Consider the following 20,128-nt stretch of genomic DNA (forward strand, 5'->3'; position numbering starts at 1 on the left):
GGCTATAGACAAAATGGTGCAGGTAGCTTGTGTGAGAGAGACCCGCGCAGTATGCGCGAGGAAGCTCGTGACGTCCCGATACCCCGTCTGGGGAACAGAGCGTTTGGGGGTGTGGCTTGAAGGAGACTGCAGGGGGAAGCTGGATAGGGACAAATCCAACTGTGGCAGTTCTGAGGTTGTGACCACTTATTACAGGGAGGGCTGACAGCAGTATATATGCATTTACAAGTAAAAACAGCTTTTGCACGGAATGGGACCTTTAAGATAACATAACTAAATGCTTTCAGGATTTTCACCATGAATACCTGCAGTTCAGCGCTCACTGCTCAGTCAGGCCTACTGTAAACTGGCTATAACTGAATCTAGCATTCAAAATAGATACTGTAGCAGGGACACTGTACCCTGTCCCTGCTACAGTAGCTATTTTCAATGTTAGATTAATTGTTCAAGTTAGTTCTCACTCTGTGTGTGTGTGTGTGTGTGTGTGTGTGTGTGTGTGTGTGTGTGTGTGTGTGTGTGTGTGTGTGTGTGTGTGTGTGTGTGTGTGTGTGTGTGTGTGTGTGTAGCTCTGGTAGCTCCAGTCACATCAACACCACTGAAACAATACCATGCCACATAGCATGCTAATTATGCAGTGGTGGATGTTTGTGATACATGAAGCATTGGAGTCTGATGCTGTGTGATATAATCCACTTTCTCTTTCTTCACATTTGACTGAAGACAGACTTCATAAACTCATTATGACTAATATCAGCTTCACAGGGCTTTGATGGCAGCCTGATCTACTGTACTAATGTTATGTGTTTTTGGATGGAGGTTTGGTGTGTTGTTGTTTTGTGTCAAACTTGCCAGCCTGTTGGAAGAGTTTGACACAACAAAAAGAAATAACACAAATAGATACAATACTTTAAAGGATGGCTTTACTGGTAATCAACCCACTTTGTATCATTAATAATCTTGGTAATATAAGCACATGGGCAGTGTTTACCTTCTCTCTCTGTGTTTTCCTCAAGAAGATCTCCCATTTCCTCCTCTGGCAAAGCGCCCGTTGTGACGCGGTTTACGTCACAACGGAGCTGCGGAAGTTCTGCTGGAGACGTGGAATCTGCTCGAGGGCGGCTGTTATTGTTTATTTTATTTTTTTAAGTATGCGCACATCCATGGAGAATGCATTGAGAGCCTTAAGGAGCCTTAATGACTTGCAGCTGGCGGGGGCAGAGTTTCTGCAGACAGGAGCAGGAGCATTTTTCTCCGTGAAGTAAACAGAGAGAAGATAAAGGCTGCCCATGTGCTTATATTACTGAGATTATATATGATACAAAGTGGGTTGATTACCGGTAAAGCCGTCCTTTAAAGACAAGAAAGCAAGTATTATATAACGGAATCAAAGAAGTTGCATAAATAGTAATCAGGTGAATTAGGGCCTATATGACTCCCCCTCTCTCTCCTCTCCAGAGTAAAATGATTAAGGCAAACAACATGAGTAGAATTTGAGATCTAAGGCCCTAAAACCAGATCATGTCTGATTTCAGATTGATCGACTCTATACAGACGTCCACACATTACAAAATTCAAATAATATTCATATCAGCACATTATTGAATATGATGTCTGACCTCAGAGTCTCCAGTCTGCAGTGTGGACTCTCCAGTCCAGCACAGATCAGCTTCACATTTTTTGAATCATGCAGGTTGCTGTCACTCAGGTCCAGTTCTGTCAGATGGGAGTTGGACTTCAGAGCTGAGGCCACGACTTCACAGTGAACCTCTGTCAACAGGCAGAACCTCAATCTGAATAAAGAATAAAGAAGGAGTTGAACTTCACAGCTGAGACCAGGGGCCCTGGTCTCGCAAACGCACTGATTAGTGCTTGTTCGGTGTTTAACGGCGGGCACTAGTGCAATTTAGAGGCGTGCCCAAACCCTCTGCTATTCTCCCTGCCGCGCAAAATGCCTGTGTGCTCCATGCAAAATCATGAAATGGGCGTGCTTATCACCTGTGCAGGCAAGAATGATGCAGGCCACACTGATTGGTTTGATTGATGTAAAGCCCAGACCCTGGGCATCACATCAATCAAACCAATCAGATTCCCGTCTCTCACTCCCTTTAATACCGTTTGTGGGTGTGGAGAACCCGGCACATATTTGTATTATCGATCATAATCATTTTCACCTCGTAATTTTCACATAAATCACCCAAATTATGTTATTTTTTAATGTGCACACCCAGGAGTATTAAACAGGTGTTGTCTATTCAGTTTAAAAATGGCAATTAACTGTTCCTGCAAATGAACTCTATCTATCATTATCTATTTATTTATTTACATTGCCAAGAGAGAATGAGAGATATACTGTATAGAGATAGGGAGAGAGAGAAAGGGAGGCAAGGGATTTCTCAGATGAAGGCAGGTAATACAATAGGGCTCATTGTATTGTAGCCTATATATTCATATCTTTTCTTCACTCAGTTTAGGCTCAAGCAAATACTGAAAAGTCAAATGGAACTAGCAGCACTCACAGGTCAAGTTTGAAAAAAAGGTTTTAATCCACACAGCAGCAGTGAACAGAGGTGTTTCAGCCTGTGGCTTTCCTCAGTGTTAATGAGAGAATGGGTGTGACCTCATATATAAAACGAGGCAAATTTGAGGTTGATTATGCTTATAAGAACAATCCTTCTTGTTCTTTTGTCAAATGTTGGTAGATACATTGATGATTTGTTTTGTGTTCACTGGTTCATCTGAGGAGCTGGAGGGCTTGAATGAATTTCTTAGTTCTATCACCTTCACGTTAGAGGCAAGCAGTGAGTATGTGTCCTTTTTACATGTGAGAGTTAATACATGTGAATTACTACAAAGATAAATAGGGCCCCAGGACTTCAGAGCTGAGACCAGGGGCCTTATCGTCATAAAAGCTGTAATTTAGTGCTTGTGCGTGTTTAGCGCTGAGCGCACCACGAAATGGGGGCGTGGTCAAGTGTGTTGACATCTCACAACAATGATCGCATCATAATTGATGCAATTCTGGTTCTTTGGTTGGCTGGAAAATAGAAACATGTTTGCAACGAGGAAACAGAGACATTTGATTGACAATAATATTGCAAGTAGGCTACAATGTCCAAGTTTTCTCAATTCATTTCCCATTACCCCCTATTTGTAGCCTATTTTCTTCCTGAGGGAGCGAGATGGGAACTGACAGATGCATGTAGGCTACTCAAAGGGGGGGAAATGATTGTAGACTAATATTATAGTAGGCTATTAATTGGCATTAAGGCATTGATGATTAATTCATCTGGGCGATGCAGTATGGTGTGCGTGTGTGTGCACGCGTGCGGTTTCGGAGCGAGAGAGGGGGGGTATAATCGATCATATTAACAAAACATTTTCACCTCATAATTTTCACATAAACTCCCAAAATAATGTTATTTTTTAATGTGCACTTAAGGGAATATCAAACAGGTGTTGTCTATTCATTTTAAGGATGGCATTTAACTGTTTCTGCAAATGAATTTGAATGAAATTGCACGATGGACACTGTAATCTCCATGCGTAATTTGGACATCTCCACACCATCTCATCAACACCATCGCATAACAATAACACTGGGCCCTATCGTGGCAAAAGTGGTAATTTAGCGCTTGCGTCGGGCGCAGCACAAATTAATGGACGTTCCCAAATCATCTGCTTTTCTCCATGATGCGCAAAATGCCACTTGTCCCAGCGCCACAGTGATTTATGCAGGATTAACTCTGGAAATTATTCAGAGGCGTGCGGGCTTGGTGTGGGCGGTATCATCCACACAACCAATCAGTGTCGCTCCTTTCATTCCCTCCAATTAATTTGCGCAAATGTCATATGGTTGTCCACGTGCATTAGACGTTTTGTTCATATAAATAGGCAGGGATGTGTGAGAATTTAATTCTAGCCTATTTCAACATATCAGAATTGTCCCAAGTCCCAGGTTCATCTTAATTGCATGCGTGCAATTGCAGGGAAGGTTACTGTATCACTGGTCGACACGACTTGCTCAAAGTAATCTACTGTGTGTGTGTGTGAGTGTGTGTGTGTGTGTGTGTGTGTGTGTGCACACACAAGGTTTTGGAGAGAGAGAGAGGGGAGAGAGGGTTTTAGCCCACTGTAGAAAGAGGATATCAGCATGATTGTGGCACTTTACATGTGATAAAGTTTTTCAGTGAATAATAGTTGATTGCCTCACTGAGTAATCTACTGTTACACAATTTTAGCAGCAGAATTTGATGTCCTGGCATTTGTATTTTAATGGGACGTCCGTGGCAAAGAATTGCGCGCATGCTGACGATACAGTAGCAGAAGGCAAGGATTGCGGGGACACACCTGGTTTGGCTTGGGGCACGCCCACACCTGTGTTTGGCCCAGACGCTGGCGCAAAACTGGAAGGCGTCGTGCCCAACACACAAATTGCCACTGGCGGGAGGCGGACGATAGCATAAGATGCAGGGAAGATAGCATAAGACGTAAGGCGCGCAAACCCGGACTCAAGCGCAAAAAGCGGATAGCGCTTGTACCAAGATAGGGCCCCAAGGATTTCCCGTGCACTGCTGGAGCAGTGCGGAGAATAATTGTGCACTCAGGTGCAGCAGGGTTTTAGACCTGCTTTTCAGAGCTCTAAGTGCAAAGAATTGAGCAAACGTGAGGATTTAGCATGGCCACGCCTAGTTTACCTTAAGGCACACCCACAGGTGCGCCAGGCCTGAAAACCCAGAACCCAGAACTTCAGAGCTGAGGTCTCAGAGTTCACAGACAGAAAGACTGTTTACACATTTAATGTGAAATGAGAGATTATCAAAGCAGAGCTGAGACCAGCATCCTAATCAAAACCTATTAAGCTCCTCCTCCTCCTCCTAATAATAATAACAATAATTTATACTATAGAATTTGACATTTTCCAAAAGTGATTAATGTATAATATAAGCATAAACCAAACAGAAAATAATACATGAATGCAATTGTATCATATGAAAGCATTTCTGTAAAAAACAGTTGAAGAAAATAATGAAAAATGATGGAGATTTCAGTGTGAGCTCCACAGGCTGTTCAGTTGTGGTAAAACAGCTCAGTAGAACAGCCTGACACCATTAGAGTCAGTCTGGCTTCACCACAGATTTGGTTGGGGTTTAGTAACTTTTAAAGTTTTGAGCCTACAGCGTCATATTTCCACTTTGTCAGCTCGGTCATGTGACTCTCTGTAATTATGATATTTCTAACATGAGCTGAAGGCAGGAGAAGACTGGGGGAAACTTTCACACACAAGTAGTTAGTTAGCTAGCAATCATGTCACGGTGCCAGGGTCTGCATGGGAGATTAGTTCCTGTACACACACACACACATATATATACAGTATATACAGTATATATATATATATATATATATATACTGTATATATATAATATTTCTTTTATACACTTTATATATAGGCTATAGTTTATATAGGTGTGTATATACATGGTTTATATAATACATTAGTATTATTACTAGTATTGTCTTTTAAATGGGCACTGCACTTTTAACATCTTAACACTGCTTTTGTCAGTTTTTTTTGTCAGTTTTTATGCTGCAGTATGTATATTTGAAACTAAAATCCTGGCTCCCCCTGACCAGTGACACTTAGGAATAGACTAGGTGACAACCAAGTATAGTTTGGTGACAAGCTGGAGAGACAGTTGACGGTCGGAGAGACGGCATCCGGTACGGGATGGGTTTTAGCACCCCAGCCTGGCTCTCTCGTGAGGGAGAAATCCACAAACGCTACGGATCAGCCTCCTGAAAATCTGCGCAAACATCGACGCGGACTGGTGTCCCAGGTGAATGACATGCAGCGCACAGGCCTTCTTGAGGCATCCTCCCTGCCCATGGTACGGCATGGTAGGATTGCCTTCTTCCACGGGAGGTTCTGGTGAGACGAAGGAGGTGCCCGGCCTGGAATCACCCCCCAGGGCCTTAGACCTCCATGCACCGAAGGTCTTGCAACACTGCGGTGTAGCACTAACTCTATTGCAGCGGATTGGGCGTGATCAACCCTTCCGCGGGCAACGTTGCAGACAGAGTAGGCAGGCTGATCCGTGAGCGGCTGCTTCTGGGACGCGGGTCGGGGTCGTAATCGGCCTCGGCTGGGTCTACTGGGCGAGGGTTTATGATGTTGACAGACCCGAAACACCTCACGACCCCAGTTAACATCACTGATGACGCGTCCCAGCGCATGCTGCAGTATGTATATTTGAAAAAAGAAAATTATATGTGTCTGTGTGTTTTTAATGTGTTTTGTAACATGCACCTGAGCCTGGTGGAAGGAAAAATGTCTGTTGCGTTGTGACAGACAATAAAGTTTTTGAATCTTGAATCTTAATCATTGGTATGAAATATTGTAACTGATAGTGTCAGGTATGAAGGTCACTCTAGTCTACACCAGGGGTTTTCAAAGTGTGGGAGACTGCGCCTCCCCTCAGAGAACATAATAGACCAACACTCCCCACACACACGCACGCACGCACGCACGCACGCACGCACTCACGCACGCACGCACGCACGCACGCACGCACACACACACACACACACACACACACACACACACACACACACACACACACACACACACACACACACACTCTCTCTCTCTCTCTCAACATTTATTATTGCCATTATTACCTACTTTTATTGTTCTATGCTCCACTCGGGCATAACGAGTTCCAAACTCAAATTAAACATCTTTATCCTGCTTTTTCAAATATCCTCTTTTAAACATTTTATACATCTTTATCCACTCTGAAGGACTTTTAATTGTTTTTTTAATCATCTTTAACATCTTTATTATAACTAGTGGGATACCCGCCCCGTGCAGTGTATCGAGTAAATGTTGAGTTCTCTGCATGTTCATCCTCTATGGACTGTGTCTGCAGCCAGGCTGGCCAGCGTGGACAGACAGTTCCCAGCCCCATAAATCTTGTCAAATTTGTCTGAAATAGCTCCCCAACAGATACAAAAATATGACCATATATGTGTTTGATGTTCATACAAAGAACTGCTGCAATTGGATTGGTGAAACACGCATTTCAGAAAAATCGCATTTTCCTTCTTCCTAGTTTCTCCTCTGACAGCCTGAGCTCACCTCACAGAGGCAGTCAGACTGTGGGCGCTGTGCCCCCGGATGAAGCCACGGTCTGTGTGACGTAAATTCCGTCATCAGAGGGTGTGCATACAGGCTCTCTGCAGACAACCGCCTACGCTACTTTTGTGACTGCGCGGACATGTCTGGTGGAGGCTTTGTATTTTCTTCTATTTTTTCCATGTCACGTCAGGGGACGCGCGCCTCACACTTTTAAAACCGCTTGTCTAGACTGTTCTATACTGTTACTAGCGGAGTACTCACCGAGCCTTCCTGCAGTTCCTCACAGCTGGGATCAGTCTCTGTCGCCCCAACATTGTTGATGTGTTGTAGGCCTCCAGGTCGAACACATCCAGAACCTCCTCTGACATCTGCAGCACGTAGGCCAGAGCTGAGCAGTGGATCTCAGAGAGTTTACTCTCTGATCTGTTCTCTGACTTCAGGAACTCTTGGATCTCCTGGTGTACTGACTGGTCATTCATCTCAATCAAACAGTGGAAGATGTTGATGCTTCTTTCAGGAGAGGTAATGTAGTTTACTCTTTTTCCAACATCAGTGTTCATCTCCTTCAGGTTACTGATGGCTCTCTGGATGCTTTCAGGCCTGCTCTCTGTCTGACCCAGCAGGCCTCGTAAGAGTTTCTGGCTGGACTCCAGTGAGAGGCCATGAAGGAAGCGGACAAAGAGGTCCAGGTGGCCATTTTTACTCTTCAGGGATTTGACCATGGCTCTCCTCAGGAAGACATCCAGGGATTGTTCACCATCTTCTTCTTCTTTTTCTTCCTCTTCTTTCAGGAATGTCTCCAGTACCCTCTCATCTCTGTTTGTGTGGCAGTGGAACATGTAGACAGCAGCGAGAAACTCCTGAATGCTCAGATGGACAAAGCAGAAGACCTTGTCCTGCTGGTACAACACACAATCCTCTTTAAAGATCTGTGTGAAGACTCCTGAGTACACTGAGGCTGCTGTGATATCAATGCCACACTTTGTCAGGTCGGCTTCATAGAAGATCAGGTTGCCTGTCTCCAGCTGCTCAAAAGCCAATTTTCCCAGAGAGAGAATCATCTCCCTGGTCTCTGTCTCAGCTCTCTCATGATACTTTATGTTCCCTTGTCTGGACTGAACCACCAGGAAGTGGATGTACATCTCAGTCAGGGTCTTTGGCAGGTTCTTTCCCTCACTGGATTTCAACAGATCCTCCAGAACTGTAGCAGTGATCCAGCAGAAGACTGGGATGTGGCACATGATGTAGAGGGTTCGTGACGTCTTGATGTCTTTGATTATTCTTTTGGCCTGCTGCTCATCTGTGAATCTCTTCCTGAAGTACTCTTCCTTCTGTTCATCAGTGAAGCCTCTCACCTCTGTCACCATGTCAACAAACTTTCCAGGGATCTGATTGGCTGCTGCAGGTCGTGTGGTTACCCAGATGCGAGCAAGGGGAAGCAGATTCCCCTTGATGAGGTTTGTCAGCAGCACATCCACTGAGGTCGACTCTGTAACATCAGTCAGGATCTCGTTGTTCTTGAAGTCCAGAGGAAGTCGACACTCATCCAGACCGTCAAAGATGAACACAACCTGGAACTTGTCAAAGCTGCAGATTTCTGCTTCTTTGGTGTCAGGAAAGAAGCGATGAAGAAGTTCCACCAAGCTGAACTCTTTATCTTTCAGCAGATTCAGCTCTCGGAAAGTGAATGGAAATATAAATTGTATATCGTGGTTGGCTTTGTCCTCAGCCCAGTCCAGAGTGAACTTCTGTGTTAAGACTGTTTTCCCAATCCCAGCCACTCCCTTTGTCATCAATGTTCTGGTTGGTTTGTCTCTTCCAGGTAAGGGATTAAAGATGTCTTCACATCTGATGGTTGTTTCTGGTCTCACTGGTTTCCTGGACGCTGCTTCAATCTGTCTGACCTCATGTTCATCGTTGACCTCTCCACTCCCTCCCTCTGTGAGGTAATGCTCTGTGTACATCTGATTCAGAAGTGTTGGGTTTCCTGCTTTAGCAATGCCCTCAAACAAAAACTGAAACTTCTCCTTCAGACTGGATTTGTGTTTTTGTTGTGGATGTTGAGTTTCTGAAAGAACAAAGAACAAACAAAGAACAACAGTGAGCAGATGTTTTGGTAAACATGAGAAATGTGAACATTTCCTGGTAAATGTGTATCTCCACTCCATGACATCTCTTCAGCTCATCAGTGGTGAGTGGACAAACACGTCCTGATTGTGTGCAGCTCAGTGTGAAAGACAACTGGTGTGGTGCTGTTTTGTTTCTCAGTGTGCACTAGGGTTGTGCGATGTCAACAAAATAGCCATCGTGATGGTTCTACAGTGAAACTTCACGATGGACGATGGCATCGTTGTTGACGGGGGGGTTGAGGGGTTGGGGCTGTGTGTATATATGTGTTATGACAGCAGTGCCTGCCTGGCAGCCAGAGCCCAGAGGTGTGTGAATGCAGTGGATAAATGCTACTACTGTAGGTACATTTAAACTTGTTTCTGATGGCCGCAATGAGCCTCGTTATTAAAATCTTAAATACCTGTTTGCCGTCGCTTTGTCCTTTGATCTGCGTCTCCCTCTTTTTTCTTTTTTCTCTCGCGTCCTGCTTACTGTCAAAGCGTCCTCCACATGCCGCAGCATGTGACGCATAATGAGCTGACCACCTGTCCTTAGTCTCCTTACTCTCAAACGTTCATTTTGGCGAGCTGGGAGTGGGTGAGTTCGTAAATTCATTCTGATGTTCTCTACACTAAATGCGAGCGACTTCACGCACGGTCCAGTTTGTGCCAGAGTAGCCTCAACGTGACACTCATTCAATGGCTGATGAGTCTCGTGTTGAGGCTATGCCAGAGTGCGCCCTCATTTGCCTATTACAGCCACCCGCTCCTTAACGGATATGCTGCTGAGTCTCTCCCGAGTTAACGTGAATACACATTCACAAAAGAGTGTTCTTAAAATAATCAAACGTTCAAAAATGATTTACTGTCATAAGGTTTTCTCTCATTTCGAGCAACAGCTCCCTTTTAAAAGTCTGTCCGTGTACAGGACAGGTATCTGTGCTTGGTGTGACAATATCACCGCATCATGTCAGTTGAACATGATTAGTAGCCTTATCTTATCTTTAATCATATCCATAACATTACTCTTATGGAGCTCAGCACAGAGTAATGTTCTGGTGAGCAGGTCACTCAGCATGTGGAGAACGAGAGAGAAAACAACTAAATGAAAAAAGACGATAAGATGTGGATCAAAGGACAAGCGACGCAAACAGGTTTGTAATTAAAAAAACTATTAACGAGGCTCAATGCAGACATCAGAAACATGTTTAAATATATATGTACAGTAGTAGCATTTATTCACTGACAAATAGTCTGAACACACACTACACTCACTGCTGTGTCACACATCTCTCTGCTCGCCATGCAGGAGCCACTGTCTCTCTTTCTCACACACACACGTGCGCACACACACACACACACACGCACACGCGCGCGCACACACACGCACACGCACACCCCCACACACACACGCGCGCACACACACACACACACACACACGCACACGCGCGCGCACACACACGCACACGCACACCCCCACACACACACGCGCGCACACACACACACACACACACACACACGCGTGCACACATCACGATGGTCACTTAGAAGGCTAAGAGGTCGATGGGGGTCGGCCCACCAAAATTGTCAAAATAGAGCGTACATGTACACAGATATCGATTTGTTTAGGTGGGCGTTGTTTTAGGTGGCTAAATTACGTTTTAGTTCTTGGCCCCGTGTAGTTTAGTTTAGTTTATTAAAGGATCCCCATTAGAAGGAAATTAATGCACCTCTAATCTTCCTGGGGTCCTGGACATAGAAAATAAAAAAATAAAAAAATAGACTCAACATAAGATAAAAAAAAACAATTAGACACACTGATTGTAAACAACACAAACTAATAAGGTCAACAGATATACAACTGAGTGAAAATATGAAATGACGTGTTAACAGATAACAGTACAATTAAACACACTAGACAGAGAAAAAAACATGAAATAGACCACTGAACAGATTGACAAAAGCTATTTGGCAAGGTATTGCTTTGTTAGTTTTCTAAAAGTAGTTTTATTCTTAACAGTAGATATGATTTCCTTTGGCAGAGAGTTCCAAAGTGCTATTGATCTATATAAAATGGTAATTTTCAGAAAATTGGTTCTTGGAGCTGGGAGTGTAAAGTGACCAGCCGCAGCTCCTCTAGTGCTGTATCCATGCCCAGAGGTCATATGTAACTGATCAGCCAAGCTGGATGGTTTGTTATGACTAATTATGCTCTGCAGTAACATTAAGAGACACAGAGACATTTTCTGTACAACCATCAGCCACGACAGCCGTGCATGCATGAAGTTTATACTTGTTCTGTATGAACAACTGAGTGCTAAACAAGCCGCCTTATTTTGAGCAACCTGCAACTTTTTCAGATCAGATTGTGAAGCAGATCAGATTGTGAAGCAGAGGAGGACCAGATTACAGGGCAGTATTCTAAATGAGAGAGAACCAAGGAATGAAAAACTGATTTGAGTATTGAGACAGAGTAGAGAGACAGAGCTGTGGAGGCTGTTGCTTAGAGTGCTGGGTCTCGATAAACGGTGCGCTCAGCGTCCAGAACACTGTACCTATTTCAGTTAGTGTATGCAACTAGCTGATAGGACCCCACTTCAAACAAACCGAACTATCCCTTTAAAGCTGTTAAAGACTCTTACTCCTCTGCAGCTCCTCAGCCAGTTCCTCCTGCTTCATTCTCCTCAGGAAGAGAAGTGTGATGTTTAGAAAAGCCTCTTTGCTCCTCCTCGGCTCTTCCTCCACACCATCCACCTCCTCCTCCTCCTCCTCCACCCTCTGACTCTCTGAGCACTCTGCCTCATCTGGACTCAGAACCCTCCGGAACCTTCTCAGCTCCGTCTTCACAAAGGTGACGATGTTCTCCTCAAGCAGCTGGAACAGAATAATATACATATTAAACCTTCATACTAAAATCTGCAGACAAAATTACATCCATCTTCAGAGACTGAAAGCCTGCACAGATCTAAAGAGTGCAGCATGGAGATTCAACATGATCTCACAAATAATTATGGAATATAAATGTTGACCCACAGCACAAAGCCTTCTAGTTTCACAACAATGGCTCTAAAATTGTTGAATGTGAACATCAGTTTCTGCCTCAGTCCACAGCTACTTCCTGGTTACTGAGCCGGCTGTGACCACTGAGTTGCCCCAGTAGCGATTCGAAATAACGCAGTAGCGAGTTGTGGGAGCATCATCCCCGCCTCGGCCCTGCCCTCTAGTGGTTAAACAAACTTTATTTTTGAACCATTTTAAATGTGTTTTGGTGAAAGTAGAACGTCTGGGCTGTGGACCCACGTTACTATGTCACAATTCTTTGTGAGACTGAGTTGGGACATTATAATGACCAGAATGGTTTATATGCTACGCCCTGCAGAACATTACAATCATAACAGTAGTTAGATAACTTTCTTAATTTTTAGAAATCCATCTTTCTTTCTTTCTTATTCTTAGTACTTATTAGGATTTTGCTTATATTATTGTAGTACTGGAGGTGTACCGTTAGGGGCGGCTGTATCACAGCTTTTACTGCAGAACCCCGCAGACGATGTGACCCTCGCCGGTCCGAAACGATCACACAACTCCTCGCTGAGATGACTGCCCGCGATATGCTACCACTGTGCTTTGTCGAGGGCGAAGGCTTTCGCAAGTTGATGAACTTTGTCGAGCCCGCATACACCGTGCCGGGGCGCACCTTGATAACATCCAGAGTGGAGGTGAGCCATGGCAAAATGACTGAGTACATTAAACAGCAGTTAGAGGAGGCACAGTGTGTGGCAATAACGTCAGACATCTGGACGTCCATTGCAACAGAAGCATACGTGACAATAACCTGTCATTTCATCAACGAACGTGGACAGCTCTGTAGCTGTGTTCTACAAACCCGCCCCATGGAGGACAGGCATAGCGGTGAAAATCTGGCAGCACACCTGCGAGAAGCAGTCAGTGACTGGAAACTGGAAGAGAAAGTCGTTGCCTGTGTGCACGATAATGCAAATAAATACATGTAATAATTGCATGTTGAATGTTTTGACATAGATTAAATTATGGTCAATTTAGATGGCGTCCTGATTATTATTATTATTAATTTTTATTATTATTAATTTAATTTTTTTTTAAATTAATTTTTAAAAAAAAAAATTATTTTTTTATTTTTTTTTGCTTATAGACTAATCGACTAATCGTCTTCAGAATTTAAGGGTAATCGACAGGAAAACTAATCGATAAAGGCATCCCTAGTGGACGTCCTAAAATCATAATTCATATTATTCCATAATTCTGCTGTTTAAGGTCGTACCTAGCCAGTGAGCATGAATCCCTTCAAGGGATCACACGGCGCCACCTTAAACATCGACACGGGAGCTGCGCCACCCACCTCAGATCCTTTACTTTGTGCAGGAGAAAGCAGGGAAAGACGTGATCAAAGGGGAAACCGATGCATGCTTCAGCCAGAGCCGTATAGATTGCTCTGTCTGCAGCAGACAGTTGGCTCGGCTGCATCCGCGCCCACAACTGAGCTCTTCTGCTTCTATCTATCTGCATATAGTTTCTCCACACGATTCCCTGCCAGAAAGCCAGCACCCGAAGCCGAACGGCCAAACCTTTTCGTTCAGTCGCGTTTGGCATTTCCTTGTTGCGCTAGGATCCGTCCGGGGCAAAAACGGAGTCTGTGAGAAAACAGACTCTGTGCGTGTGGGGAGGAGCCCGCAGCTCAGAGGTGGAGGGGGGGGGGGGGGGGGGGGGGGGAAGAGGGGGGTGGGGGGAGCAGGCTGCACAGAACTACACCACGCCACCACATCAGAAAACACCAGCCAGAGTCAGTGAATGTGCTCGAAATTAGAGTGCAAAAAGTATTCATAAAAGTGACTATATCTTGAAAAGTAAAAAAAAACGGCAGAAAACCCTTGAAAGTGCACTTCTTTCAGAGGCTGTCATTTCATAATGGAACTGTCTAGAAGCAGGAGTGTTCAATGTTTCATTAGAGTCCAGCCCTGTCAATATAGCCCTAATAGAAAAAATTCTATAGCTGTTTTCAACTGAATGGAAGTGAATCTGGCACAGGCTCCAGACAATTTTACTGAAGCGCTGTGGCACTCAATGTGTTAAGACTGAATAATGACATCACAACTGTTAATTTAAAATGAGTTATTCCTCTAAACCTGGCTTCAAATGCCCAAAATTTTTCGCGCTGGCACCGTTCAGCCCTCAGCAAAAACTGGTAGCGAGAACATTTTTTTGTGGCCCTCTCTATCATCAAAGTTGCCCATCCATGGGTTATGGCATGACAATATTTGTTTGGCCCCCGGCAACAATCTGGGTTTCTCATGTGGCCCCCCATGAAAAATAGTTGCCCACCTCAGGTGCATTCGCAGAATGTAGAAGAGACAGTCTGGCTTGAGAGTCTACACTGCACGGGACGGGTATCCTGCTAGTTAGAATAAAGTGTGTAAAGATGTGTTAAAAAAAACTATTAACACGTTCACTGCCGTGGACGAGTTAACTCGTCAAAAAAACAACAACGGTTGACTGCCGTGGACGAGTTAACTCGTCAAAAAAAAAAAAAAAAAAAATTGACGGTGGGACGTGGATCTAACCCTTTTACATCTCCTATAAAAATATGGGAGCCACCGAACGTGTACAACCCATTCCACCGACCCACTAAGTGGCGACAGTGCTCTCCAGACTAGAGAAAGCCGAGCCAAAACTGCAGGGAAAAGCGTGAGGAAGCCATTCTCATACTGTAGAATGGTTTGGGGAAAACGCTTTCGCGCTGGCGCACAACGGTGGCGCACAACGGTGGGGGGTTCCAAAAATAGACTGGGTGCAACACACTTTGAAACACCAGCAGAAAGCCCAGAATCGCACGCAGATTCATCCCAGCTCTCAACCGAAAACCCAGAAACGAACAAGCCCCATCCAGTCTCGCCCGACGAGGGGCCGCCAGGGAGGGAGGCAGCACAGACAGGCAGCAGAAACTCGCTTGTGACACAGGCTGCAGCCACCAGAGACACACCCACGGAGGGAGGAGTTTGAAGGAGAGGGGGGTGGGGGTGCTGTTATGGAGGAAATTACTGTTCAGAACTATTGTTTAGATGTCTGATGTCTTACTGATGCCAAAAATAAATGGTTAAAGTGACTGTTCTATCGAATTTCACAAAAAGGCATTTTTCTCAGCTTTCATTTTCAGACGCTGAAACCATGCTGTACTCAACTGCTAATGCCTACATAACTACTAACTCTACAAACTAACTCTTTTAGACGGAGAAAGCACACATTCTATTAGTTCTTTTGAGATATTTTGTGTTCACAAAGTCCTAGCAGAAAATAATCCTCGGCTCTTGAAAGATGAGCCAGAATCCTCAAAAAAACCCTTGGCAGAAGCTACCTACAGTATTGAAAAAACGGTTGGCAGTGAATGTGTTAAAAGTCCTTCAGAGTGGATGATAGGGGTGTCACAATATATCGTCCCACGAAATTTCGCGATAGTAAAACGTCACGATATGTATCGTTGAGATGAAATCTCATATCGTGAAAAAAAAAAATTTTTTTTTTTTTTTTTTTTTTCAAAAATAGACAAAGAAACGTCTTTGTTTGTTGAAGTTCAATGTGTGGAAAGTAGTTCAGTTGAACAAGTCTCTGAAGAGACACATGAGAAGTTATACAGGAGAGAAACCATTCAATTGAGTTTCTGGCAAAACTGTTTACTTGACAGGAAAAACTGAAGATGCATAAAAAATAGACTAAGAAAAGTCTTGTTGTTTGAGTTTGAAGAAAAACTGAAGATGCATAATGAGAATTTATACTGCTGAGAAACCTTTTAGTTCAAAGTAAATCTAAGTGACGGTGTAACTCATTCTATTTCAAGATAAGCCTTATCTCCAATCTCATGTTTTTTCTAGTTGTTATTGTAATAACAATTTCCCACAACAGCATGTTTTGTATTTGTGCATTTCAAATAAAATACTACTTTTCCAGTCATATATTGTCATTATTCAAGTTTAAAAAAATATTGTTAAAATCGTATCGTATCGTATCGTTATCGTGAACCCAGTATCGTGATACGTATCGTATCGTGAACTGAGTGTATCGTGACACCCCTAGTGGATGATGTTTAAAATGTTTAAAGAAGATATTTGAAAAAAAGGATAACGATCTTAAAGAATATACATTAGGATAAAGATGTTTACAACATTTTTGGAACTTGTTTTTATGCCCGAGTGGAACATACAACAATAATAGTAATAATGGTAATAATAATTGGTGTAAGGAAGGGGGGGGGGGGAGGTGGTGCACAGCTGTCTATATGTTCTCTCAGGGGAGGCTCACTCTCCCACACTTTCAAAACCCCTAGGTTAGGCATAACTTATTAACTCCTAACCATAATAACTAGATGTGACACAGTAGCCTCTGTCCTTTTTGTAACAGGTTGATTTCATTTTCACTTAATGCTGAAGTAAAGAAGGGAGTCCCGCACACCATCCAAACTTGCAAATATGAATTTATTCTGTGACGTTTCGGTCACTGACCTTTTTCAAACAAATGGTTACAGACACGATGAAGCCCGCTTAAATAAGGAGTGGCTGTTCTGTCACAGCCAATCAAAACTCCACACGTGAAGACGGGCTTGCAGCTCTGTCACAAGACAATAATTTATAAAAGACATAGCCACTGAATTATATATAGAAAAATAACAATAATTAGGAAGTGTCCGTGGGCTGCAGTGGCTGCTGTCTCAGGTTGAGATTATTTTAATTCCCAGTTGTAGACCTCGTTTCTCTGGTAGTCGTTCCTGTCCCTCTTGTATTTTTGCAGTTTAATGTTGAGAAGCTTCTCCTTGTATTGCCGGACTGTATCTTTTATGGAGCTCTCAATTGCCGGGAAGTTGGGTACCATTTGTGCACCAAATTATGCTAATGTAGTTGTTGGGTTCTTTGAAAGGAATTATGTCTTTAATTCAGATATGAATACACACTTGTCTAAGATCATCAAGTGGTACATATTTATAGACGACATCTTTTGTATTTATAATGGAGGTCCTGAAGATTTGGCAGATTTTGTAACTTTGCTTAACAGCTTTGATTGTAACTTGCAATTCACGTCCAACCACAGTTGTGACAAAGTGAGCTTTTTAGACATTTAAATTTTTAAATAAAAATGGCTCTCTTTTGATAACTTTATATAGGAAAGAGACTGATAAAAACACTCTTTTGTCGGCTTCAAGCTTTCACCCTAATCCTTTAAAAAAAGCTCTCCCCATCAGTCAATTTTATAGGTTGAGAAGGATCTGCCACTCCACGGAGGACTTCAAAGAGAAGCCTGTGGACATGAAAAATAGATTTCTACAGCGGGGATATCCACCTCTGTGGATCGATCAAGCTTATGATTTGTCTCTTAAAAAGACACGCTCTGATCTATTAAAAAAGAGTGCAAAAAGACAAAATAAATTCTCTGTCACGTGCATCACTCAATATTCAGTCCACTCTACTGCCATACGATCGATTTTTAATAAACATTGGCATATCTTGACTGACCTTGACTTGACTTGTCTGACCCTGAACTCATATTTTTGTTGATCCACCACTTTTTGTTAGCAAAAGGGGGGAAAACATCAGGGATCTTGTGGTCTGTGCCGATTTTAAACGGAAGATAAGATCCAGTGGATGTACACAGACACGCTTGCACCCTCTTCCCAACGGCAACTACCGATGTGGCAGCTGTGCACAGTGTAATAATACGACAAAAACCAATCAATTTTCCAATCCTCACACAGGTAGGACTTACCCCATCAACAGCATAATCACGTGTGCATCCACACACGTGATTTATATGATACGCTGCCTATGTGGACTAGCCTACATTGGGAAAACCACGAGAAAACTGAAACAGAGAATCCGTGAACATAAAAGCACAATTCACAGAAATGACCGGGATTACCCCATTGCTGTGCATTTCAATGACGCTCACCATGACATTTCCACTTTGCGCTTCTGTGGGATGGAGCAGGTCACCCCACCTAGAGGCGGTGACCATGATAAACACTTAAAACAACGAGAATCTTATTGGATCCACACCTTGCAGACTCTGGCACCGAAAGGACTCAATGACGAACTGTTATTCAACATGTTCTTATGATCCCCCTTTGTTTCTCTATTTTTGTAATTAAATGTTTTACTATATTCATTTTAAAATTCTCCATTTTTCCTTAAGGGATGTTCTGCCGAGGAGCCTAAATCCTGCAAGTGTATCCTGGGCATAGATGGCCAGGCTCTTTTGCCATTGTAGCCGGTCCACACTGTGTCCACGTTTATAAATGTATGGATCTTTTCTAAAGGCCTCTGTGTGTTCTACACAAAAATAGATTGTCCCTTTGATATTTGCCTCTTGATATTTTTTCTATGTATTGTGAAGGTCATTTATAAATATAGGCTAGCTGAGGTAGGCATTCTTTAACTTTTATAGCCTACTGTATCACTGCAAGCACCATGCTGCTTTAGACCTAATTGGAGACAGTCTGGTCAGATCTTATCCACCTTATTTCTAGCTGCCTTGATGCCTGATGGGTGCTTCTTCCGCTTCCGGTGTAATAGACTGTTTTACAGTCTATGGTTTTAACTTGACAAAAAAAACATCTATGAGGATTTTACAGCAGAGCCATTCTGCTCTACAGCCGTGTCGTTTGGGTGCTGGGATAACATAATGCATTGTGGGTAGTCGGCTACTGTGGCTAATGCTAGCGGCTAGCATAATAGTTACTTTACATGGCAGTAAAACGCCACTGAATGACCAAATTGATTTAACTTTTAACCATTTCGAGTAACATTGTTTCCATACGGACCCCCAGCATTGGTTAGTTGTTTATAACGTGACTATATTTATAACTTTCATAACGTCCTCCAGTTTCCGGTTTATAATTCGGGTCTGCAGCCGAGTATAACAAAGGAAATGGCAAGCTGCAACAATAAGTCACATTAAACCGGACCTTGTACCCACAATTATTTGTTACAGTGGGGCATTCAAAAATAAGGTGGACAGTTATTATGACATTTGTCCCTATTTAGTGCCTAAAATAAGCTTTACTTTATCCATTGTTTACTTGATCCATTGTTTATCTATTTAAATATCTATTTCCAAATGTTTGATGGACATAGACTTCCTAATTATTGTTATTTTTCTATATATAATTCAGTGGCTATGTCTTTTAGAAATTATTGTCTTGTGACAGAGCTGCAAGCCCGTCTTCACGTGTGGAGTTTTGATTGGCTGTGACAGAACAGCCACTCCTTATTTAAGCGGGCTTCATCATGTCTGTAACCATTTGTTTGAAAAAGGTCGGTGACCGAAACGTCACAGAATAAATTCATATCTGCAAGTTTGGACGGTGTGCGGGACTCCCTTCTTTACAATTGATGGACAATTCTGTTCCTGTCCGATGCACCTGCCCGAAAAAGAGATGTGCGGAGCTCTCCTTCTAACTTGATTCTGAAGTACGAGGTGTTTTTGTGTGTAGCTGAAGTAAAATGTGTTATTTCTTTTCACACCGTAAATATGGAGTCCAGGTCTGTTTGATGCTCCTGGGCAGAATGACCACTGGAAACCTCTGACCTCTCCTCGACTCTGTTGAGAAGACATGATGTATGAGGTCATATAAGGTGACACACACACACACACACACACACACACACACACACACACACACACAATGAACCCAACTGTGTAAATGCTGCTCTGATTGGATGTGATGAAGGATCGGACCAATTCTACATCTGATAACTGTGAATCTGAAAACAGCATCCTAGACTGTTCTTTTTATACTGCATGTTTTGATGTTTCTCTCTATAGCTTTACCATTTTTTTATTTTTTCAGGGTGACCTCTTAACACGT

The 20,128-nt window shown here is 43.1% G+C and overlaps 1 protein-coding gene across 1 annotated transcript in view; it reads right to left on the bottom strand.

Moving 5' to 3' along the window:
- Positions 1-796: 796 nt before the first annotated feature.
- The window catches only part of LOC310791541 (uncharacterized protein), a gene marked incomplete at both ends in the record, with an annotated part of 36,075 nt that continues 16,743 nt past the window's right edge, over positions 797-20,128 (bottom strand). Inside the window, 5 exons of the mRNA XM_083653214.1 lie at positions 797-853; positions 4,695-4,752; positions 7,136-7,187; positions 11,991-12,117; positions 19,785-19,860. Coding sequence (XP_083509340.1) covers positions 797-853; positions 4,695-4,752; positions 7,136-7,187; positions 11,991-12,117; positions 19,785-19,860 — 370 coding nt within the window. The remainder of the gene's footprint in view (positions 854-4,694; positions 4,753-7,135; positions 7,188-11,990; positions 12,118-19,784; positions 19,861-20,128) is intronic.

The sequence above is a fragment of the Poromitra crassiceps genome, assembly GCF_964638095.1.
Source record: "Poromitra crassiceps genome assembly, chromosome: 16".
Taxonomy (NCBI): domain Eukaryota; kingdom Metazoa; phylum Chordata; class Actinopteri; order Beryciformes; family Melamphaidae; genus Poromitra; species Poromitra crassiceps.